Raw genomic sequence first — 26,299 nt, forward strand, 5'->3', positions numbered from 1 at the left:
AAGGAGGAAGGAAAAAGGGAAAAGCCTGAAAGATGATGAGAGGGGAAAGCCCGAGGCAGACAGGGACCACCGTGTGGGAGACGGGGCAACGCTCTGTGACAGAGCTTGGCAAGTTTAAAGGCAGTGGACAAATGAAAAGTGAAACGCACGTGAGACTCGCAATGACTCCTAAACGGCTCGGCCCCGCTAGTGCCTAAGTCTCGCGCTCGGTACAAGGCAGGGGGTGAGAAAGGGCTTGGCTGCCTGAAACGCCGAGGTGGAGGTCCACCAGCTGTCCGCTAGAACGTCAGTCCGGGAACCAGGGCGGCGGAGTCGGCGGCGAGCGCCCCTCTGCGGCCACGATGCGGTGCTCGGCGTCTCCACCCCAGGCGCCGCCCAGGGCTGCTTCGGGGCGCAGAGAGCCTCGGGGACCGCCCGCCACCCTGCACCGCACCCCGCCCTGGGGCCCCGCCGCGCCTAGGAGGGGCTTGGGGCAGCGGCTCCTCCCCGGCCTGGGAAACCGGGTCAACAGAGCGCGGGCCGGGGACCCGGCATCCTGCCCTGCGCCCGGCGGGCGCCCGGGAGTCCTGCGCGCCGCTGCAGGCACCGTGAAGGGGCCGAGCGCCCGGGGCCCGGGAGAGCCAGGGTCGGCTTCCCCACGCTCGCCTCCCCGGCCGGCAGGCGATGGGAAGGCGCTGGCGGAGTCCGTGGAGAGGTACGGCACGCCGGGAAGCCGCGCCAGGAGCGGGCAGAAGCGCCCCCCGCGCGCCCGGGCGAGAGAGGCGCGCAGAGCCAGACGCGGCGGGAAGGGGGCGGGCGAAGGCTCCGCGGGGCGCGGGGCGAGTCCCACCTGGAGCCGGGGGAGTCGGGGCTACGGAGGAGGAGGAATCGGCTGCTGCTCGGGAGAGGAGTCGTCATAACCGGCGACTGCGGCTCACCGGAAACCTCCGGCGCCGGAGCCGGGCCAGGGGGCGCCAAGGAGCAGCCGGGACACCTTGCCAGCCCGGGCGGGGAGGCGGGCCCGAGCCCCGGAGAGGGGGCGGTCCGGGCAGGAGCTGGGGGCGACACCCGGCCCGGCGCGCCGGGCCCGACGTGGGGCCCGCAAAGAGGGGCTGGTGAGGCCCTGTCTGCTTTTCCCTGCGCTCTCCCGCTCAGGTCACTGTCAGAGCCTCCGAGCCAGCTACCTAAGCAGGGCTAGAGAAAGAAGCGGGATTTCCAGAAGCTTGACCCTACTCCTGGGGAGAAAGCGACAAGGCGCTTAAAGGACACTAGGACTGGCTGGGTAGAAAACCCGACTCTCCTCTCTTCATTTTGATTGCGTTGCACTGAGACGGATTTTTACTGTTTTCTTAATTAGGGCAGAAGTTGCCGCCGTAACTTTCAAATTTGGGGCCTGAACGCGGTTGGCAACACTCTGGTGGTGAGGATTCTGTGGAGTCCTCGCACAGTAGATAGTAGTATACTTGCCTCTCCATACCGTGCTATCCGAAAACTCAGCAAGTCCAAAGGCTACTCTGTGGAGTTCGATTTTTATCGTTTTATTCTAATTATTTGAATTACAATTGCTTATTTTTATTTTATCATAATTATTGGAAAGCCCATCTCCCACACTGTCTTCTACTCTTGGCACCCTTGGTTCTAGTATGCTGTCTAGTATAGAGCATAGTAGGGTCGATCAATACTGATTCAACTTGAACTGGTTAAATGAAGGTTGATACCATCAAAATACACTTCTGCTCAGACACGTAGTCACCAGTATTAAGTAATATGATCATAAGGAAACACAACAGTTTGTTTCCAAAGGCTTACATGCTTCTTTTTTTCCTGAGGAAGATTGGCCCTGAGCTAACATCTTGTTGCCAATCTTCCTCTTTTTGCTTGAGGAAGATTGGCCCTGAGCTAACATCTGTTCCAGTCTTCCTCCATTTTGTATGTGGGATGCCATCACAGCATGGCTTGATGAGCAGCGTGTAGGTCTGAGCCCAGAGTTCCAAACCCACCCATGAACCACGGGGCTGCCAAAGCTGAGCACAGGACCTCAACTACTAGGCAACCAGGCTGGCCCCTTAAATAACTTTTTAGATGCTGTTATCAGAATTGTTACAAGTTCCATTAGTAACCTGCTAAATTAGGAATGTTATCTAGATTATTTTTTCCAAATAACAACAAAAAACACACACGGTATTTGACAAATGCCAAGCATTATTCTAAAGCACTTTACAGTATTAACCTACTCTTTATGTAAAAGATTCTGCCTCTAAGGGAAGTACTCTCTATTATTGCTTACTTTGCCCACCCCATACCAATAAGGACAGTAATGTCTAAAAGTGCTTTCTCAGCCCTACTTGCCACCATCCTATTTTTGTCATGTACAGGAAATGTAGCTTTCCTGTTAGTTAATTCAAAATGAATTGCAGTCTTTGGGTTTTTTTTTGTGTGTGTGAGGAAGATCACCCCTGAGCTAACGTCCATGCTAATCCTCCTCTTTTTTGCTGAGGAAGACCAGCTCTGAGCTAACATCTATTGCCAATCCTCCTCCTTTTTTTTTCCCCCAAAGCCCCAGTAGATAGCTGCAGGTCGCAGTTGCACATCCTTCTAGTTGCCGCATGTGGGACGCGGCCTCAGCATGGCCGGAGAAGCAGTGCGTTGGTGCGCGCCCGGGATCCGAACCCGGGCCGCCAGCAGCGGAGCGTGCGCACTTAACCACTAAGCCACGGGGCCAGCCCCGAATTGCAGTCTTTTAAAATAAACTTTTAAACAAGCTAGTTTGCCACTGAGTGGTGTGCAATAAAGATATATATAATATATATATATTTTTTAAAGCCTAATACATGAGAAAGGCTTCTAAAAATAGGTTAGTCTTATTGCAAGGACATAACAAGCCAATTAAATTGGTGTGACATGCACATGGTGCTATTTTAAATGGCTACATATTAAGTTTTGATCATTCAGACTCAGAGGAAATAAGATATGGGGCTTTAAGAATGTGAGATTGAGTTCTCTCATACCGCAACAGCCATTCTCAACATAGAATTCCCTGCCCCCCAAATATCAATCAATGTTAAAATTTAATTATTCACCTTAGAATAAACTCAAATGTCTACTGATAGGAGACTGCTTGAATTAAATTTTGGTGTATCCACACAATGTAGAACTATGCAGGCATAAAAAAGGATTGAGAAATATATCTATATACTGCAGGATATGTCATTGAGTGGAAAAAGCACGATGGAAAAGGATGTGTAATATGCTATCATTTATCTAGGAAAGGAGGTATATATGTAATTGTTATTTTACAAATAGAATAAGATTTAAAATGATTACCTATAGGGGGAAGGAGGAAATATGGGTAGAGGGGACAAAGAATATAATATCTTTTTTTTTTTTTTATAATTTTTATTTATTGATTGATTTTCCCCCCAAAGCCCCAATAGATAGTTGTATGTCATAGCTGTACATCCTTCTAGTTGCTGTATGTGGGACGCGGCCTCAGCATGGCCGGAGAAGTGGTGCGTCGGTACACGTCCGGGATCCGAACCCGGGCCGCCAGCAGCAGAACGCACGCACTTAACCGCTAAGCCACGGGGCCAGCCCCAGAATATAACATCTTTGAATACACATTATATAGATGTGACTTTAGAATCATGTAAATATTTTACATAATAAAACAAAAGGAAATTTTTAAAAAGTAATCCTTGAAAATTGAAATTAAAATGAATCTAAATGCTATTCAGTTGTGGCATATAACACAACAGAGAAACTATCCCAAGTGACTTGGAAACGTAATTTTTATATCCTTGTAGGATGTACCTTCAGGACTAAAAGAATTACAAAAAAAATTGTAAACTGTTTTCAGTAGCCAAATTGTTGGTGGCAATCTTGGTGGGGATAAACCAAATATGAGTAACTAAGAAGGAGGGCCGGTCCCTTGGCTTAGAGGTTAAGTGTGCGGGCTCCGCTGCTGGCGGCCTGGGTTCAGTCCCGGGCGCGCACCGACGCACGGCTTGTCCGGCCATGCTGAGGCCGCGTCCCACATACAGCAACTAGAAGGATGTGCAACTACAACATACAACTATCTACTGGGGCTTTGGGGAGAAAAAGGGAAAAACAAAGGAGGAGGATTGGCAATAGATGTTAGCTCAGGGCCGGTCTTCCTCAGCAAAAAGAGAAGGATTGGCATGGATGTTAGCTCAGGGCTGATCTTCCTCACACACAAAAAAAAGAGTAACTAAGAAGGTATCTTTGAAGCTGAAATTTTTGACATGCGATACAGATGTTAGCCTGATGAGGTCATATAAGAATCCAGTAGTTCTGAATTTGAATTGGTGGTAAGAATATGAATTAACAATATATTTTATTTTTAAAAACAAATCTCTCCTCTACTGTCCATTAAAAAGGCCTAGAAACAACAAACCCTGCAGGAAGAAGCACCCCTTGTGCCCAGACTGTAATCTCTGCAAACCCTTTCCCTATTAAAAGGAACACAGGCTCCACAGAAAAATGGATCATCTTAGGTATGCAGCAGGAAATGTACAAGGAGAACCTGAAAGATCTTACATGACCAAGCAGGGAAGCAATGAAAAGGTATGAGGATCATATCAAAAGGACTCAGGAACCAATTTGAAAAGGCTCCCTCTGGCCAAAGACAGGATCATTTAAAGCATCAATAAAGGTAACTGTAATGGATTGAAGCACAAATATATTTAAATATTCTATTCAAAAAGATCTAACCAATCAACCAAATACACAAGCCAAAAAGCTTATTGTTCATCTTTGATGAAAGGAACCAACTCTTATTGTGAAAACTGGTAAATAAAGAATCAAACATGTTTATCTTGTCTTTCCCGTATGAATCATGATGCAAGTAACCAAATAGTTGATGAAGTAAAGTTAATTTTTACAGAAACATTCCAAACTTAAATATGATAATCAAATGATACGTCTGAAATTTGCTTCAAAATAGTCAGTGTGGGTTGAGAGGAAGCACAAGTGAGGTATAAATAAAACAAAATAGACCATGAACTGTTGAACACTATTAAGGAGCATATGTTAGTGAGTATATGGCGATTCATACTCTGTTCTTTCGTGTACATTTGAAATTTTATATAATCATAATTTTTACATTGCATTACAAGTTTGCTAAATGTGTTGTAAGTTTGCTGCTCATATATTGACATTTTGGATAGCTCATAAACAATGTTAGAAAAATGCTAAACTATCAGCAGACTACAGCTTATTGGTTCTCTGATATATGCAACCGCTTAAACCATAATGCAAATGTATTGAAGTTTTAAGTGAATAAATTTTGACTGAAGTTGATCTTATGATTTTACAGAAAAGCAGTAGGAGAAGCAGCACCGTGTAGTGAATGGCTCAGAACACGGACGCTGGAGCCAAACTGCATCAATGAGAATCCCAGCTTTGCCACTTTCTTGCCGTATGGCCTTGAGCAAGTTACTTAACCTTCCTTCATTTTAAAAATGGAGATGATAATGGTATCAACTTTAAAAGGCTGAACTGAAAATAAAGTGCAATTCCTTTTCCAAGATCCTTGGGACCATTTGTGTTCCTGAATTTTTTTTATAGAGTATGCACACCATTTACTACAGAACACCCTCATTGTGCCCTGTGTCAGCACCCCATAATCTCACCCAGTATTTCTGCAGCAAAATGTATGAGTACTCTATGTGAGATAAAGCCTATAAATAGCCCCATGTCACTGCAGGTCAGACTTTACCACTAAAGCAGATATGACAGCAAACTCATCTAAAAACCACCTGGTTTTTAGAGCTTTCTGGATTTCAGAACAGTAGATAAGAGATTATGTTCTTACATAAATAAATTCCTTACAGTTACAAAGTAAGTAGTGTGTTTCCTATTATCAATATCACCACAGATTTTTGAACATCTACTTTTAAAAATTAAGATTCTAATTTCAAAAGACACTAATGAGCATGGCATTGTATAAAACTAAAAGGAACACCTCTATCTACAATGCTCTGCCCATCACTACCTGTAAAAGCAAGATGACAGTTTAATATTAAGGAAACAGAAAAACCTCCCATTACCCCTTGCTTAGTATTATTTGAGGATTCTAAAATTAAATTTAGCTTACTTGGGAATGGGGCAGTATGAAGAATAAATTCTACACAGCACTAAGAGTAAATTCTCTGCATCACAATCATGGATTACTAAAGCACTTGGGTTTTGTTTGTTTTGTGAAAAAGTATTTAAGTATTAAGAAGAAAGATATATTTAATTTTCATTCTATCTTGTTAAAGGATATTGACTTGCTAAAAGGTAAAATGGATATGTGTAAGGCAATAGCTTAAAAGTACTTTAAAGGATCAAAGTTGCAGAGTTCAATAGTACAAGCAATATGAACTCAGAAATAGAGGGTAACTTATTTTATCTGTTATTATTTGAATATAGAAATGTTATAAGACTTTAGAAGAATATCTTGATACTGTTTAAGATTTAAAAAAAACCACAAATCATCCTTATAGTAATTGCTAGTTACAATAAGTAAATTCTTAGAATTATGTTTTCCAAAAATGTATCTTCATTAGAAAAACTATGCTTAACACTAATACTCAATATAACTCACAGAAAATTTGGGCTTATCCTCATTTTCTTAAAATATGAATTCCAAAGATATACAAGTTACAGTATCATCATAAAACAATACTATCTTCATTCATTGGTATTAACCACTCCAAATTATGTTAAAAATGAAATACATTATTACTATTTTAAAATCTTTATTCAAATCAGGTTCATGCTTATTATTTACAATATCTTTCATTTAGAATTAAAATATTATAGTATCAATCTGTAGTTTAAATCATACGTTTTAGCCCTTTACAAAATATGAAATTAGTTGTTATAGTTTAAAACTGAATAGGAGAGGGGAAATTAATTTTTTAGAAAATGAAGATGCAAAATTATGATACGTTAGAACATAAACGCATACATACTAAATAGTGAAACAAGATAAAATATCTAGTTATTTTCTTTCTCGTGGCTATTTTCTAAATACTATAAATCATATACTTTTAATAAGCATTCTAATGAAAATTTCAATTAATAAATCAAATGCCAATTGAGAGATCATGAGAAAAAAATTTTCCTGAACATTCTTTTCACTTAACTACAAAAACTCGTTTCAGTAGGTCAGAAATTATTCATATTTAGAATATCTTAAATCACAATATAGATATATTTGATACATTCCCATATGCTAAGCACTGTAAAACTGGAAGGTCTCAAAAAGGAGGCAAAGGAAAAGAAAGAAATGGTCGTCTCAATTTAGCTTCACAAGAGGTGGAAGGACACCTATAGTCTGTGCTTAATTGCTGATCTATAAAACAACAATGTTCACACCTCTTCTACCCTTTTTTTATATTCTTGAAATTGTTAGGATTTGTAGTATTTTCCTGTTTTCTTTCAAGAATGGAAACATCTAATTGCAAACTATTTCTTATCCATTAAAAGAGAAACACTATTTTACTAGAATATGGATAGAGAAGTTTTAATGACAAACAGCAAAATATAGTAATCAATACTCTGCCACTTAGAGTTTTTCAAGAAACTGATTCAGCACAGCTTCTCAATTTATAAATGTATTGAGAGATCTAAATGTATAATAATCAAAATAAGATCAGTATGAATACGATTTTTAATTTGTCGGTGAATAACATATGGTAATATACAGCCTGAGACTTTAAATAGCTGCTTGTCATTTTTAAATTAAATAAATTGAAAACACTTTAAAATTTTAAGTTGAATTCATTTTATTAATGTTAATAAGAATTAAGAAAAGAGAATGTTTAATATTATGAAATTGAAAGGTATACAAGTTTTATTTCAATCTTTTCTCTACAACTTTTTTTTCTCACTAATGGATATTTGGAAAGAACAATTTCATAATTCCTAAACTTCTAGTTGCAAACGCTTGAAAGAATTTAGCAAGCTTCCTACATTTAAATTTCCTATTATTTTCTGATTCTGTACATTTCTTATTGCTATCAGTCTTGTCTGTCAGCCCCTGAATATTAAAAAAAAAAAAAAAAAATCAAGCTGACAAAAAGCTATTACACTGTTTTCTTACCACTAAAATATAGAAAATTAATTTTATGAATTTGGCTCACATTGAAAGAATATTTATTAATGCTACAAATCAGAGATCCCACGACAGAAATACTGTCTGGAATACAAAAAGAACTAAAATGAGGTCACTTGAATTGCCCTGAAAAGCATTCCAAATTCATCAACATGGCTTACTTGTAACTATATTTCAAAGTTATAGTGTTTAAAATTCAACTAAAAATTAAATGAGAGTTTTTATTTGCAAGTAAAGGCAGCCAAATGACTTTCAGTAATAAAATGTATCAAAATATTTCACAAGTCTAAAACACAGCCCAGTTAATTTTGAACAAACAGTTGGAAGAAAGCATAGCTATTTTTTAAAGCTATTCCACCCTATTTTTGTGTTTAAAGGTTCAAGAAAAAAATAAAATGATAAATTACACAGAATTGCAAATGCCAAATTTAAATTAACTCCCATAATTTCTCTATTTTGTTACGAATATTCTGTAATATCATTCATTTTTAATGTGCCAAAAATAAAGCTTTACAAAATGTGAACAATTTTTAAAGAGAAAATTATGTTAATAATTTTATTACTTTTGATTCGTTTTATAAGGTAGTAAAACAATACCTTTTCAAAATCACCTAAATCTTACTGATACCAACACAAAATCATTATAAGTAAATTTTTTCCACTATCAATTATGCCTAGATAACTTTGAATAGCTATAGCTTTCTCAAGATAGGTACCAAAATTTGTACAGACTTAATCATGGAATCTGGGGGAAATAAGTATTCAGACCACAAAATTTTAAAGTTTAAATTATTCACCCTTTAAACTTCAGACAGTGTCAGTGTGACTTCTACTTTAAAAGAAAAAAAATTAGTTCAAAATGTAATAACTGCAAGTTTAATAATTTTTTTACTTGATCACTTAATGTCCATTTTCATGAGTAGTAATTAGATACATTAAAGAGTTGTGTGAAAGATTTCAAAGTTTCAATATGTTAACATCATTCTTTAAATGTTTTCAATATATACAAACACATACAAATTATAGATACAATTAGTTATATATCTACAATACATATATGAACATCATTCTCCTTCCCTAACCATATTGATATGAAGATAAAGTAATAAATCTCTGTGCTAGTCAAGGCAAAAAAAAAAAAAAGAACACTTTAAAAAATAAATTTTTAAAGAATAGTTTCAAAAATAAAGTTCAAATATTGCACAAAATAATTTAACTGCAAATATTACTATACTATAAAACAATTATTTTTTCAATTTTTGAACTCTACAGTAAATTCCACTTTCTAATTCTATAAAAGAATTTATTGGAAGTCTGCCTTTAGATATTAAATGTTTACATTCAGTTTGATAGGAATGTAATTTTCAGAAGTTAACTGAGCCTTTGTCTTAAAAGTTCATCTATTTGAGTCTTATACATATTTTTTACATCTTCAAGATCTAATCGAAGTTCTTCTGCCTCTTCTGCTTTTTCTCCATACATCTGCAGAATAGTGTTGTATCTTTGATCCAAATCCTACAAAATATATTTGTTTATAATTTTTAAAATAACTACAGAACATCTTTAATTATTTACATTATCATAAATGAGTCACCAGTAAAACATTAAAATCTAAACATAAGTATATACTCGTATCTTATAAAAGTTAAACTCACACTCCAGTCTGTTGGAATAAACAGCAAGTAGAAGTATTAAAAACAAAAAAAACAAAACCAAGCCAGATGGCTATCAATCTTACCATATCTCCCCACTAAATCTACAATTCTCCCCATATATAGCTTAATCTATCTTTTCTCCCATTAATTTAAGCATATCAGAGGAAATTTCAGTATCTTTGGTTCATTGTGGTTTAAGTATTACCTGGCATTTACCCCACAGGAAAAGTCAAAAGAAAATATATTTTCATTTATGGCTTAACAGTGACTCCTAATACCAAATTTGCTAATCGTGATGATACATACAACATAAATGAACAAAATACTACTAAAGTTATACAAAGTGCAGATTACAAATGAGCCTTGGCCAAATAAAATCTAGTTATTTTCCTATATTGGGACTAAACATGATTGTGAAAAATACTTTGAATGCGAAAGGTGACAAGCAAGACAAAAGATTTAAAGTTCTTTAATATTAATACTTTTTAATTTTCAAAGAAATCATTAACATACACATATGTGCATTTTATGTAAACTAAAAATATGAGATTTAATGTAACTGGATTAAAATTCCTTAGACTCATCCTTAAATGAAGAATACTTACTCGTAGCTGAGTTCGAAGTTTGGGTATCTCCTTCACTTTCTCTTCAAGTTCATCATTTTGATTTGTTAATTTAACTAGCTCTTCAGCCATTATTGAGCGAGTTTTTTCTAGATTGCTGATTTCTAGCTGAGAAACATAACCAGAAAGTAATTTAAGTCAAAATATATTTTGTTTAATACTCCCACTAATATAAACATGTTTAATGTGTTATTTTTGAAGAAACAGATATGTCAACATATAACCATGAGCTACCTCCTTCTTAAGTAAAGGAAATGGTGGCCAAAAAAAAAAAAGAGTTTCAGTTTTTCTCAGAGGTATACCATTCTTAGGGTTCACTATACGAGAGAGAGAGAGAACTAAGGAAAATCCAACCATCTCTTTGAAATACGCAACCCTCTATTTTTCTCTAATTTTGGAAATAGCATATATTTCAGTTATTCTAAATTACTACAAAAACCCAGAGAAATAAAAACATACTTTAATGTAGCCCCAACTGTGTAGGGCATATTGATAGAATCCATCGTCACTACCGAAGAAGTTAATATGGGCTCTCAAGTACAGCATACTGGGCTACGCAAACCTAACAGGTATTAAGATTATTCTGATCTATTTTTTTCCAATTCAAGGACGTCTTCTTTAATAGAGTAATATTTTCAACTAACAAAAATCATATAATGGTTTAGAAAAAGAAGAAATAGAAGAAACAGAAGAAGAAAGTTTTACTTCTGAGTATATCAACTTTAACACTGAAAATAGGTAAAATGTTTTAACATTTCTTACTGTTTTAAGTTTTTAAAAAGCAAGCTAAGATGAGAGGATGCTCTCTCCCCACTCATGGTGCTTCCTTTCCTGTGCAGGATGTGACAGTTCTAACCTCTCTCATCACCTTTACTCATTCCTCACAGGGGTAGCTGGAGCAGCTTTTCTAAGTGGTAAATCTGGGAAGAAGAGGTATGCACAGCTCGGCAATTTCCCTCTTTTTCTGTTTGGAAAAACCTGCCTGCAAGGAGTTCTCTGCTCCTAGATGCCTATAAGTCTTACTTAGGCAGGTTACAAGACATGGGGAGGCCTACTCCAGCCCAGCATTTCCCGTGACAGAGCTGGTACATCTGCCTAATTCTGGCAATCAGTCAGCAGGCTCATTTGGCTCTCTTCCTTGGCTAATTTCTCCAACTAGCCTTTATCATTAATATATGTGATACATTTTGGGCTTCACAGGCCACTATTACATTTTATTTTTCAATGTGCTCAGAATTTAGGTGGAAATAAAGGGTGCTAATTATTGGGCCTCAAAATTTCATTTACTTTTAAATAGCATATTTAATTTTTCCAATACCTGTAAATGAGTAATTTCTCCTTCCCTTAGCTTTAACTGAGACTGTAGATTTTCGATAATGCTTGATCCTGCTCCCATCCTTACAGCATCATAAAGATTGCTTCCATTTGCCGATACAGACATTGGTCCAAATGAGTGATCATGAGGCTCATCCTAAGTTAATTAAAGAAAGCACATACAGTTATTCAGTTATTATAGATTGTGTTCCATTATAAGGTTCAAACAAAATAATCCTGTCAATTCTTGCTTTAAAATGTCTATGACATTTTTTTTTTTCCTGTGAGGAAGATCAGCCTTGAGCTAACATCCATGCCAATCCTCCTCTTTTTCCTGAGGAAGACTGGCCCTGGGCTAGCATCCGCGCCCATCTTCCTCCACTTTATATGGGACGCTACCACAGCATGGCCTGACAAGCAGTGCATCGGTGCGCGCCAGGGCCCCGAACCCGGGCCACCAGCAGCGGAGCCCACGCACTTAACCGCTATGCCACCAGGCCGGCCCCTCTATGACTTTCTTAAAGGTAAAAAATCATCCATATTTCCTCACTGCAATTAGCACTCCTTCACAAATATTCAGATGAATTGCCTACAGAATGGCAAGGTCATGGTGACAGCCAAACTGCTATCTGCATATTCCCTTTATTATTATTATTCAGTTTAAGAACTAAACACACGTAAGAAATAAAACATCACCTGAGACATGAAAGATGTCTGTAGCCCTGCCATATCAACTCCACTTATTGAACTCGAGCGGGACATCGTGGGAGTGCTAGAAACAGAAAATGGCTTCCGATCCTTAGGGAGTGAAAAAAAAAATTCAGTTCAGATTAAAAAGTAAAATAGATTTAAAAAGAGATAAATAGAAAAAGCAGGAAACTTTTCTAGGACTAATGACAACAAAGACTCATTCTAATTTCCCCAAAAAATGTTACAGATATGATTTCTCTGAAGTCTTATCAAAGGCACAATATTTAATAATTTACATGTGTAGATAGGGTTGGTCAAATCATCTCAGGACCCATTTATATTACAACAACATAATGTGGTTTATTTTTAATGAAATGAGAATGTTTTTGTTGAAACAATTACACGAACGAACTGCTTCATATTATATAACATATCACCAATTAAACCTATTTCTTTAGAATCAGATTACCAATGAGTTTTGCAAAACCATAAAGTTTCTGGCTTATCCATTTTATTTTCAGTGTATTTTATTTTAATTCCAAATAAATTCAAAAGGTAATGTCAATTACATTTAGGTAGTTTTAAAATATTTAATATATTTAATAACTAACAAGTACACTCCAATCCTTTAAATAAAGGAAACTCACTTTAGAAAAATTACCTTCATTAACCAGAAAGACAGTGAACAAACCAGTTTTACTCCTAAGGTGCCTATGGGCCAAATGAGGTGCATTAGTTTCAGTGAGAGACCACAAAATTCATTTAAAAAGGGGCAAGAGGTTCTGTAATTCGAATCCAAGAAATCACAATCTCTTTGGATAAACTCAAATTACTTTGGATCCACCTGAGCAGGACACTGATCAAACTACTAGATTCATGACTGTATTGACTTTAGACATAAGAACTGGTATTTCTAAAGTATAGCTAAAATTACAAAACAATCAATGATTAATCACAATAGGTACTAGTTACCCCAAAAACAAAACAAAACACAAAATTCAATACCTTTTCTTTTATTGCTTCTTGAGTGAAAATTGCTTTCTTCCTTTCTTGTTCCACTTTCATTTTCTCCATTTCTAACTGACTATTCAACAGTGTCTAATGGAGAGATACAATTAGATAATTTCTGTGATAATAATTCATGGCATCACAATAAATTAATCTCAAAGTTAGGAGCGTAAAGTCTATACTCCTATTTGTTTTACTACTGAAGACCAGGTTCTAAAAGCAGTAACATCCCCCATTTCATCTTGTTTTCTCATTAGTTTGCTATCATCCCCAACCATTCTCTAATGGAAGCCCTAAGAGGTGAGCAAACACTAATAGAAATACCTTTTCTTTCCTTGTCTCTTCAAGTGTTCTTACATATTCATCTTTTAGGTTTTCTAATTCAATCTGGTACCTATTAAGCCAGAGGGAATCAAACAAAACAAAAAAGATGACTGAGTACAGACTATTCAAAACTTACTACTTTATTAACTCCAGTTACATATTTAAATATTACCAGCTTGACATTAGTGATTTTCCAACTGTATTTTCCAAATGACTTGGGTTTTACTCAGAAGCTGAACTACAAGTGAAAAAGCTCCACTTTTGTACATTTTACTTATTGGTGCTCTGGGTTAGGATTTCATTTAAAAACAGATTTTCTAAAAATAATTTTGAATACCACCACTGTATAATACTCTCAAGATTCTACAAAAGTTTGTTAAGGGGTTCTATGAAAATGTTTGCAAAAGTTCAGATATTTTATTTTACTTTATACATCATTTTTACTTGACTTTTTTTTAAAGTAAAATTTCCAAGGAAGAACTCAGAGGGTAAAAACACACTAATCACAGCCTTAATATAATTTCACATAGATGGATTTTATAGATTGTGGTTTCCAAACAACCCAGACATTTATTTAGCAATACTGAAATACTGCCAAAACCCCTGTAATATAAAAATAACTCCAATGAGTGAGGTCTCCAAACTCTTTTGTGGTTACAGACTCATTTAAAAAACCTGATAAAAGCTGTGAATCCTTTCACTGGAAAATGCGAATACATATAAAACACGCCACACAATTTCAACAGCCTGCAATGAATCCCAGTACTATCTTGCTATCATATCCTATTACAAATGACTGACTTAAAACACTACAAGTATTTATTTTTAGTTCTCGGTGCTATGAAGCTAAAAGCCAACAACATATTTTTTAAGTGTTTTAAAATGTCATGAAACTACCAAGACTAACACTCAAGAAATATGCTCACCTATTATTTTCATCTTCCAGTTTTCTTAGCCTATTTTTCTCTGATTCTAGCTGGGCCTGACATCTACTGTTTTCCTGTCTTAAGAGAGAATTCTGTGACTCCATGGAAGACATCTGAATTTTGTTGGCAAGGAGTTCTTCTGTAGCCGCACGTTCTCTTTCTACTGCTGCTGCCAACAAGGTCTGGGATTCACCTGATTGTAGGATAAACAATAAAAGTCACATATACACATACCCAAGAGACCAAGATACTAGGTAGATTCTTACTTTGAACTTTTAATGATGCAAGTAGCCACACTTAAAACTGATAACTACTTATTGCCTAAGGTGGGACTGCCTAAAGAGACAAAAGAACCAATCTCAATCTATACCTGCTTTCTCATTTTGTTCCCCAAAATATTTTAATTTGAAAGTGGAGTCATGTATTAAGAAAGCAATGGATCAACAAATGGTGCTTGAGCAATTAAACATCCATAGGAAAAAACAAAACAAAACAAAAATGAACCTCAAAGTAAACTTCACATCATATACAAAAATTAACTCAATATGGGTCATAAACTTAAGTGTAAAATAAAACTATAAAACTTTTTGGTAAAAAGCATAGGAGAAATCTTTAGGATCTAGGAATAGGTAAAAAGTATTTAGGTTTGACACCAAAACCATGACCCATAAAAAGAAAAACTGATAAACTGAACTTCAAAATTTTAAACATTTGCCCTATATGAAGAGGATGAAAAGACAAGCTATAGACTCAAAGAAAATAAATGCAGACCACATATCTAAGACTAGTATCTAGAGTATATAAAGAAGTCTCAAAACTCAAGAGTGAAAATACAAACAATCCAATTAGAAAATGGGCAAAAGATATGAATAGACATTTCACTGAGAAGGATGTATGAATGAAAAACAAGCACATGAAATGTGTTCAATACCATTAAGCATTAGGGAAATGCAAATTAAAATCATAAAGAGATACTACTACACACCTGTCTGAAGGACTAAAAGAAAAAATAGGGACAACACAAAATGCTGGTAAGGATGTGAAGAAATTGCATTACTCTCACACATACAGCCACTTTGGAAAACAGTTTGACATCTTCTTAAAAAACTAAATATGCAACCACCCTTACAACCCAGCAATTACACACTTGGGCAATTATTCAGAGGGATGAAAACTTAAGTTCACACTAAAACCTGTACATGAATGTTCACAGCAGCTTTATCTGAAGAGTCAAAACCTAGAATCAGCCCAGACACCCTTCGTCAGGTAGGTGGTTAAACAAACTGTGGTACATACATATACCATGGGAAAACACTCAGCAGTAAAAAGACTAAATCACTGATACACACAATAACTTGAATGAATCTCCAGGGAATTATGCTGAACTAAAAAGGCCAATCCCAAAATGTCACATATTATACAATTCTATTCATATAACATTTTGAAATGCCAAAATTTTAGAAATGGAGGGCAGTTTAGCGGTTGCCAGAGATTTGGGGTAGGGAGGGAGGGCAGGAGGCTAGTAAGTGTAGTTATAAAAGGGCAACGTGAGGAATCTTGGTAGTGCTCAATATCTTGACTATAGTGATGGATATATGAACCTACACAGGTGATAAAATTATATAGAACTTAATACACACACACAAATGAGTACCAGCAAAACTGCAGAAATCTGAATAAAATCAGTAGATTGTATCAATGTCAATACCCTGGTTGTGATGTTATACTACGATTTTGCAAAACGTTAACATTTGGGATATTGGGCAAAGCATGCAAGGGACCTCTCTGTATGACTTCTAATAACTGCACTGAATCTAAATTATCTCAATAAAAAATTACAAGTAAAAAAAAGATTAGTGGATAAGATTCTGAAATTTAACCAAGGCAAGAATTCTCATATTCCCCCCCCCCAAAGTAGACACACCATCATGTGGCACATCTGTTCTGTAGCTTTGCCTGTATTCCAGCATAACACCACATATCCTCGAGGGTATGTGGATTCCAGTTTAAAAACCACAAAAATAATGGCTTCTATCTTTCATTTATTGCTAAATAAATATTTGTTTCAGAGGTGTCATTTTCAGATGTCTCATATTTCATAACAAATTGATCTCAAAAAGTTGTCACAGATAAATGACAGACCTAAAATTTATACCTACAAATTAAACAATATATAAAAGTTCACCTAGTTTAGTGATTTTTTTTTTTTTTTTAAGCAGATGATTCTTTTTCCCTGACAAAATCTTAAGGGGGACTCCATAAAAAAAGACAGAGAAGGCACTAGTTTCATTAAAGCAGTCTGGAGGAAGCCCAGCACTTGCTTTATCGAGCTTCCTTCTCACCATGACAGCTAGCCCTAAGACATCTGAGGGATCTACTGAATACTGTTTGAAAGGCACTAATCTAGTTCACCCCTTTTGATGCACAGGGAGTAGCCCAGAAAAGGTAAATGACATATTTCAGACTGTTTGGCTGGATGATTAAAAACAAAAGAAAATAAAACATAAAACCCCTGAGTCCATGTCTCTTGACACCCATTCAGGTCTGCTTTTATCACTACACCATGAAGTCTCTCAAATTACATTTAGTTTTAGGCATAGAATGGACACATGAATTTTTCATGAATTTGCCAGCTTCTGGGATATCTATGATATACATACACTACCCGTCTGTGCTTGAATAAACATCTTGGAAGAATAATTTTCCTTTTATTAACAGCAGAGAAGGGCAACCTGGAGTGTTTCTGTAAAGAAACAGAATATGGAATCTTAAGACTCCATAACCTTTGTCTACCAGAATTTGACCTTGATCCTTCTTAGACTTATCTCTGCTCTTGGAATTCTGCCACTGACTAGAGTCATATCTGATCTCCACCTCCTACACTATTGCAGACAAGCTAGAAAGGGGTCAGATTTGGCAACTGACAAAGAAAAAACTGAGTGCAGCAGTCTGAAAAAATGAATGACAGGATGACACAGAAGTATCTTAGACACTATCTGACACACTCTGGGAGGGAAAACAAACACTTTGAAAGAGTCAATATTAAGATATTAGAAAACAAATGTAAAAGAGGAGAAGAGGTAAAAATCTAAAAGTTAGACACAAAATATAAATATCACATCAAGTGAATTTCAATTTCATACTATTATCCTAATTCTACAAACAAGATGGAAGGGCTTCTGCCTTGAGCATAAGAACTAAAGCAGTTACCAAGCCTATCAGAAAGACTCTTCTCCAACTTCTCCCACGACGATGTCTGGGATCCTAGAGTTGCTTGCAAATTTTCTATCTGTCGAAGCAATGGTCTTGTTGTTGATGAAACACTTTGACTCAGTTCTTGGTTTCTATTCTCTGCTTCCTGGAGTCTCTGAAGCACAAAATTCTTAAGTCATTAGTACCGACAGCAATAAAAACACTAGCAAACAAACTTCATGAGAGAGTTCTGTAAAAAATTATTTCTTCAAGATACTTTTATATTAAATTATTTTCTAATTATTCAATCCTTAAGTTAGAGTTAAGATGCATAACACAGTATCTAAATAAGTGCTTCTTTATAAAGCATTTCTAAGACAAAGATAAGGAAGATAATGAAGATATCTTGTCTAAGATAAAGAAGTTGCCTTCTTATCCAAATACTTCTACGCATTTATTAAAACAGAAAGATCAATCTGAGTTGCATTTTCTCTCCCTTTTCCTGTGCATGTTCATTGACTGAAAATTAATAGAGTAGTGGCATAAAAACTGGGCATTGATTATCTACCCCACAGTAGTCAAAGACTGATACTAATAAACAAGCTATTACAAATGAAAAAATAATATTGAATACACAATAATCATGATAAAATTATTTTCTATAAAACAACATTAGGGATCTTTTTGTATATTTTTAAGGTGCCCAGTCTGATTTTATTCACACAAACCACAATAATACAGCAAATGATAAATATGGTAGTAATCCTCTCAATTCCATGAACATAACCCCACTGAGTCATTTTTTATTTCAAGGGAAACATATCTTGGATTCGTGTTTAGGAAAACTGTGACAGTACCTGTTGGAGTTCACTGATCTCATGACGTAAATAATCCTCTTTTCTGGCAGCTGCTTGTTCTGCACGTTGCAGTGCCAGCCTAAGGTCCCCCACCTGTATGAGGAGAACAAATACACTGTCACAAACAATATTAAAACATTATCTATAACTTCTTGCTAACTACATATTTTGTGTTGTGTTGACTTATTGTTCACCTCTAATATTCAATACTATGCAAAGAGATTTTACATGTGATTATCACACATCCCATTCATCAAGCAATTCCAAAACTATGTATATTCAATACCTATTTAGGAAAGCACTGTTAGGCAAAAAAAAAGCATAAAAATATGTACAAGGCACAGCCACTGCCATACATCTAGAAGGAGAGAGACAATGCATCCACAAACGTTTGCAGTGTAAGGCAGAGTGTGACAGGAGCTGTATGAGCTATAAAAACTAGATGCTATACTCAGACACAGCTGCACACACTGTAAATTGCTATAGCCTTTTTGGAAAACATTATGGCAACATGTTTAAAGAACCATCAAACTTTTCACACCCTTTCACCTGGTCATCCTAGTGATTCACCTGAGAATTTACTCTATGGAAGCAGATCTATAAACATACAAAGATGTTCCCTACACTGTTAGCTAGACTAGCAAACCAAACAAAACAGGAAACATTCTAAATATCCATCGGTAGTAATCTATTTTTGCAAATGTCAATACAACATGAATATACTTATTAAAAATTATGAATATAAAAAACGTAAAATTTTATGATTTAATCTTAAATGAAAAACTGTAAAATAATATATATGATATCAATTATAAAAATTATGTACATGGAGATAAGGACAAGAATTAATACACAAAATTGACAGTACTTGTAAAAGATGACGATTTTATGAATGGTAGTCCCATACACTCTCTACCTCCCATCCTTCCAATTTTTCTTTATTATTTTTCTAGTATTTCTAATTTAAAATATTAAGATTTTATCTATCCCAGTGACAGAGTGGCAGAAACACAAGGGGGATATGGACCATGGCATGATTTATAACAGCATAATATTAGAAACAACCCCAATATCCATCAATAAGAACTGACTGGATAAACAATGGTATATTCATACAATGAAGTATCATAAAAGTGTAAAAAGGAAATTTTTTGAAAAGCTCTATGTTCTACTATGGAGTGATCATCAGGATATTTTATTAAATAGATAAAGCAAGCTGTAAAATGGTATAAATAGTAAATTATATTTTATGTAAAAAGGATGAGGAAGATGCAAATAAATATGTGTATAAGTATATGTGTGTATATGTACGTGTGTGGAGGTATATAAGTAAACGTATAGATATTTATATGCTCTTGCATTTACAAACAGAAACACTGAAAAAATAAACCAAACACTAATAAAATGGATACCTATCGGCAAAGAAAGCGAAGGGGGAGGGGCTAAGTTGGAAGCAAATGTTGTTTCAATATATTTTGTTATACAGCTCTCACTTGGAATCATGTAAATGTTTTACATATTCATATAAAATTAAATCAAAAGTACACTGGGGTCAATGAGGAAAGAATAGTCTTCTCAAAAAATGGGCTGCAACACCTGGACATCCACACACACAAGACCTAAATGTGAGAGCTAAGACTATAAAACTCTTAGAAGGAAACACACGAGAACCTGTGTGAGCTTGGATTAGGCAACGGTTTCTTAAATATGATGCCCAAAGCACAAGGAACAGAAGAAAAATAGATAAACTGGACTTTGTCAAAACTAAAAAAACTTTTGTGCATCAAAGGAGACTATCAAGAAAGCGAAAGACAACCTATACAATGGGAGAAAATATCTGCAAATCCTACATCTGATAAAGGCCTACTATGCAGAATATATAAAGTATTCTTATAACTCAACAACAAAAAGACAAATCAATTACAAAATGAGCAAAGGATTTGAATATTTGAATAAATTTCTCCAAAAAAGATACATAAATGGCCATATAATAAGCACATAAAAAGATGCTCAACATCATTAGTCATTAAGGAAACATAAATCAACACCACAATCAGATACCACTTCACAACCACTAAGAGGGCTACAATGAAAAAAAATATACAATAATAAATATTGGCAAGAATGTGGAGAAAATTAAACCCTCATATATTGCTGTTGGGAATGTAAAACGGTGCAGCTGGGCCAGCCCCGTGGCATAGTGGTTAAGTGCACACGCTCCACTGCTGGCAGCCCGGGTTCGGATCCTGGGCGTGCACGGATGCACCACTTGTCAAGCCATGCTGTGGCAGCGTCCCATATAAAGTAGAGGGAGATGGGCACGGATGTTAGCCCAGGGCCAGTCTTCCTCAGCAAAAAGAGGAGGGTTGGCACGGATGTTAGCTCAGAGCTGATCTTCCTCATACACACACACACATGCACAAAAAAAAACAGTGCAGCTGCTGCAGAGAAGTTTGGCAGTTCCTCAGAAAGTTAAATATAGGATTACTATATAACCCGAAGGTATATATCTTAAGAGAATTTAAAATATATGTTCACACAAAAACTTGTAAATCAATGTTTATAGCAGCATTATTCATAGTAACCAAAAAGTAAAAATAACCCAAATATCAACTGACGATTTTGTAAGACAAATCCTGACAAATTTTGGTTTTCCTCCATCAACTGAGGTCCATGGACTCCCACAGATGTTATGAATGAACTCAGGAGTTACATGGATTCTCCTGCAATTATATGCAATGTTTAGTATTTATCTGCATATGTGCATTTCTCTGGTAAGAGGGTCCTTAGCTTTCATAATATTCTCAAATAAGTCTGAAAATCACAAAAAATTAAGCAATATTGCTATAATATAAGCATCAGTTTAACAACAGATTAAAAAAACACACAATTGGGGCCAGCCCCGGCAGCCTGGTGGTTAAGTTCAGCACACCCTGCTTCCGCAGCCTGGGTTTGGTTCCTGGGCGCAGAACCACACTGCTCTGTTAGGGGCCATGCTGTGCTGGGAGCCCACATACTGAAAAACAGATGAAGACTGGCATGGATGTTAGCTCAGGGTGAATCTTCTTCAGTAAAAAACAGAACAAAACAAAACAAAACCCACACACAATTGATAATAATTGGCACATCCAGTACTCTGAGAAAAATACCCAAGAGGATTATAAATGAAATAAAACACATGTACCACTACATAAGGTTTGATTCAAACTAGCTAATGGATTCTTTAATTTGCAGAAGTACAAACAAAGATTTAAAAGACTAATTTAATTCATCATTCACTGCTTACTTGAATTGCTAATGTTTCTTGCTGCTGACGGGCTTCTTCTTGGGCCTTCTCTAGCGCTGCAGAAAGTTCTTCTTTAGCTTTCATTTCACGACTTAGAGCAGCTTCCTGTGCCTCACTATCCTTTGCAGCATTGGCTTTGTGGAGATCAGTCAGTTCTCTTAAAAAATTAGATTGATAATGTTTATTTAAAATAATCTACATTTGATTACATGCCCAAGTTAATGAAGTTTCCACATAGATTTCCATGAGATCTACAGAATGAGGGAGAGTTCACCACATAATAAACACTGACTAAAATAAGGACTCTCTCTGTTGAACTTGCTTTGACCAGTTACAAGTTCATATATAGCTAAGTTTATAAATGTTGTTAGTGATCAGATAATAGGAAAAGTATTTCCTCAATATCCTGCTCTGATATTTGATTTTAAATGGGTTGCATTTTTGTTCATTTTCTTACTTGTATGCACTATCAAGAGCAGCCTGAATACTTCGGTTCTTTTCTTCAAGTTCATCCATGTCTACCTGAAGTCGGCCAAGATCCTTCTCTTGGTGTTCTACCACAGAATTTAGTTTTTTAATATTTTCTCTGTGTTGTTTCTCAACCTCTTCTTTGCCATCAAGCACCTATAAAAACAGTCAAAAGTATTTTTCAATAAATAACAACATGGTAAATAACTGTATTCCAGGAATCTCAAGAGTTCTAATAATGAAGAAAAATCTTAACAGTCGCCCATTAAATTGTTTGAAAAATTCTTTCCACATGATATACCCCATAAAATTATTCCAAATGCTTTATAAACCATAGCCAACTGTTCATAAAGTAACAATAATATATATGTAGAGAATTGTTAATATTCACCTGTTTTAAATGTTGCAACTCTTCTTCTAGCTCTTTAACTTTTTTGCTCAGTTTTGCAATAATATTTTCATTTTCCTTGTCTTTAGCCCTTAATTTCTTAATGATGTTAGAATTATGCAGCTGCTGTTTTGAAAGTTTTTCTCCTGGCAATGGCAAAGAAGTACAAATTCAAATAATGATGATTTCCTAAGATCTGAATAGAATATTTTATCTAACCAGTGACACAAAATGATAGAATATTTTTAAAATCACAATACTATAACTCCCAATGTTACAAATGATTTGGACAAGAATCATCAATGAATGCTAAAATTACTAGGTAGAAGGGTGATGGGGAACAAGATATTTACAGTTTTAAAAAATCACTCCCACATATTACTTATAAATTACAAAGAGAAAAATGTGCTTTTACAACGAAGAAATCTGGCAGTCGTCACCTTAACCAAACATTTAGTTTTGGCATCACTAATTGTGGTACAGCCTCACATTGTGTGTCTACTGACATGATGGAGTGGTAGGTGCACAAAATCACCTTTGATAATTCTTACTAAAAATTTGGTCTGAATTTCATCTAAAGAAAGTGAGAAATTCCTGAACATGGGGCATTCTGTAGAACAACTGACCTGGACTCTACAAAGTCTTCAATATCAAGAAGAGAGAACTACCCTAGATTGGAAGACTAGAAGAACATTAGGGCCAAATGCAATGTACAAACTTTGATTGGATCTTGGGGCAGGATAAATGACCAGGTACAAAGGTCATTTTTAGAGACAATTGGGACAAATGATAAAATATATGCTGGATTACATTTCTTTTTTTTTTTTTTTTTAAAGATTTTATTTATTTATTTTTCCCCCAACACCCCAGTAGATAGTTGTCTGCCACAGCTGCACATCCTTCCAGTTGCTGCACGTGGGACGCGGCCACAGGCCGGAGAAGCGGCGCGTCCCGCGATCCCGGGATCCGAACCCGGGCCGCCAGCAGCGGAGCGCGCGCACCTAACCGCCAAGCCACGGGGCCGGCCCTGGATTACATTTCTGAATGAATGCTGATTTTCTTAAGTTTGATCGTGATGTTGTGCTTGTGAAGGAAAATGTACTTGCCTTTGTGAGATGCACACTTAAGAATTTAAGAGTAGACTACAGATTCAGTGCAATCTTTGTCAAAATTCCAAATAGCATTTTTCACAAAAATAGAAAAATCAATCCTAAAATTCATATCAAATCACAAAAGACCTCAAACAACCAAAGCAATCTTGAGTAAGAAGAACAAAGCTGGAGGTATAAGATTTCCTAATTTCAAAACATATTACAAAGCTACAGTAATCAAAACATTAGGGTACTGGCATAAACAGAGACATATGGACCAATGGAACAAAATCAACAGAGCCTAGAAATAAATACACATATTTACAGTCAACTGATCTTAAACAAGGATGCCAAGAACACACAATGGGGAAACGACAGTCTCGTCAATCCATGATGTTGGAAAAACTAGATATCCATATGCAGAAGAATGAAATTGGAGCCTATCACACACCAAACACAAAAATCAACTCAAAATAGATAAACACTTAAATGTAAGACCTGAAACTGTAAAACTACTAGAAGAAAACACAGGGGAAAAAGCTTGTTGACACTGATCTTGGTGATGATTTTTTGGATATGATCCCAAAAGCACAGTAAAGCAAAAATAGACAAGTGGTATTGCATCAAACTAAAAAACTACTGCACAGCAAAGGAAACAATCAACAGAGTGAAGACACAATCTATGGAATCTAAGAAAATATCTGCAAGCTACACAACTGATAAGGGATTAATATCCAAAATAAATAAAGAACTCATACAACTCAACAGCATAAAACCAAATAAGCTGATTAAAGGCAAACGGGGCTGCCCCGTGGCATAGTGGTTGAGTTCGGCAAGCTCCACTTCAGCGGCCCAGGTTCATGGGTTCAGATCCCAGGAACGGACCTACACCACTGTCAACCACGCTGTGGCAGCGACCCACATACAAAACAGAGGAAGACTGCCACAGATTTTAGCTCAGGGTGAACCTTCCTCAGCAAAAAACAAAATAAAAAATTTTTAAAAAATTGAAAAATAAAAATGGGCAAAAGACGTGAAGAGACATTTCTCAAAAGAAGACATACAAATGGGCCAAAGGTATATGAAAAGGTGCTCAACATTACTTATTATCAGGGAAATGCAAATCAAAACTACAATGAGGAGCCGGCCCAGTGGCAAAGTAGTTAAGTTTGCGCACTCCACTTCAGCCGCCCAGGGTTCCCAGGTTCAGATCCCAGGCGTGCACCAACGCACCACTTATCAAGCCATGCTGTGGCAGGTGTCCCACATATAAAGTAGAAGAAGATGGGCACAGATGTTAGCCCAGGGCCAAACTTCCTCAGCAAAAAGAGGAGGATTGGCAATAGATGTTAGCTCAGGGCTGATCTTCCTCACAAAAAAAAAAAACAAAAAAACACTACAATGAGATATCACCTCACCTCTTAGGACACCTATCATCAAAAAGACAAAAGGTAAGTACTGGTGAGAAAAGGAACCTTGTATATTATTGGTGGCAATGTAAACTGGTACAGCCACTATGGAAAACAGTATGGAAATTCCTCAAAAAATTAAAATCAGAACTACCACATGATCCAGCAATCCCATTTCTGAGTATATATCCAAAGGAAACAACATCAGTATCTCAAAAAAAGATCTGCAATCTCATGTTTATTGCAGCATTATTCACAATAGCCAAGATATGGAAATAACCTAAGTGTCTGTTGATGGACAAACGGATGGAGAAAATTTGGTGAATAAACAATATATATAAAATGTAATATTATTCCGCCTTAAAAAACAAAGAAATCCTGCCACTTGCAACAACATGTATGAAGCTGGAGGATGAAAGAGCTACACACACATACTACATGATCTCACTTACATATAGAATCTAAAAAAGTTGAACTTATAGAAGCAGAGAGGAGAATGGTGGTTACCTGGGGCTGGGGGGGTGTGGGAAATGGGGAGATGTTAGTCAAAGAGGACAAAGTTCCAGTTACGCTGCATAAATAAGTTCTGAAGATCTAACGCACAGCATGGTGACTAAAGTTACTAATACTGTATTATACACTTGAAATTTGCTAGGAGAGTAGATCTTAAGTGTTCTCATCACAAAAAAAATGGAAACTACATGACATGATGGATAAGTTAATTAGCTTGACCACAGTAATCACTGCACAATGTACACACATATCAAAAAATCACGTTGTACATCTTAAATACATACGATTATTTATTTGTCAATTATACCTCAATAAAGCCGGGAAAAAAATTAGGAGTGGAATGTTATGATATCTGTCACCTACTTTCAAATGGTTTGGCAAAAGGGTAGTGTATGTGTAAGAGTACATGTATGCAGAAAGATTTGGAGGAGGTGTGGCAAGACGTTAATAGCTT

At 36.3% G+C, this 26,299-nt stretch overlaps 2 protein-coding genes and 1 pseudogene across 9 annotated transcripts in view; 1 reads left to right on the forward strand and 2 right to left on the reverse strand.

Annotated features, from left to right (window-relative positions):
- Window positions 1-932, reverse strand: part of EOGT (EGF domain specific O-linked N-acetylglucosamine transferase) — a 34,559-nt gene extending 33,627 nt beyond the window's left edge. For 5 of the 6 annotated variants that reach the window (XM_087431312.1, XM_087431313.1, XM_004419905.3 and 2 more), the window contains exon 1: window positions 830-932. The gene's annotated coding sequence lies outside the window, so the exon portion shown is untranslated. Of the gene's footprint in view, window positions 1-149; window positions 429-829 lie in introns of those variants that run through there. The other variant, XM_087431309.1, reaches the window with a different exon arrangement.
- On the forward strand, window positions 342-1,177 carry LOC147917068 (uncharacterized; annotated as a pseudogene).
- A 5,660-nt stretch (window positions 1,178-6,837) lies between these two features.
- The window catches only part of TMF1 (TATA element modulatory factor 1), a 32,071-nt gene continuing 12,609 nt past the window's right edge, over window positions 6,838-26,299 (reverse strand). For 2 of the 3 annotated variants that reach the window (XM_087431316.1, XM_087431315.1), the window contains exons 6-17: window positions 22,836-22,978; window positions 22,434-22,600; window positions 21,977-22,133; window positions 18,691-18,783; window positions 17,852-18,008; window positions 14,642-14,834; window positions 13,716-13,785; window positions 13,389-13,481; window positions 12,390-12,491; window positions 11,698-11,850; window positions 10,362-10,487; window positions 6,838-9,616 (exon numbers count right to left, since the gene is read on the reverse strand). In XM_087431316.1, the coding sequence (XP_087287442.1) occupies window positions 9,473-9,616; window positions 10,362-10,487; window positions 11,698-11,850; window positions 12,390-12,491; window positions 13,389-13,481; window positions 13,716-13,785; window positions 14,642-14,834; window positions 17,852-18,008; window positions 18,691-18,783; window positions 21,977-22,133; window positions 22,434-22,600; window positions 22,836-22,978 (1,598 nt within the window). In that variant the 3' untranslated portion in view covers window positions 6,838-9,472. The remainder of the gene's footprint in view (window positions 9,617-10,361; window positions 10,488-11,697; window positions 11,851-12,389; window positions 12,492-13,388; window positions 13,482-13,715; window positions 13,786-14,641; window positions 14,835-17,851; window positions 18,009-18,690; window positions 18,784-21,976; window positions 22,134-22,433; window positions 22,601-22,835; window positions 22,979-26,299) is intronic. The other variant, XM_004419906.3, reaches the window with a different exon arrangement.

Source organism: Ceratotherium simum, chromosome 5 (genome assembly GCF_057802395.1).
Source record: "Ceratotherium simum simum isolate JZ-2026a chromosome 5, ASM5780239v1, whole genome shotgun sequence".
Lineage (NCBI taxonomy): Eukaryota > Metazoa > Chordata > Mammalia > Perissodactyla > Rhinocerotidae > Ceratotherium > Ceratotherium simum.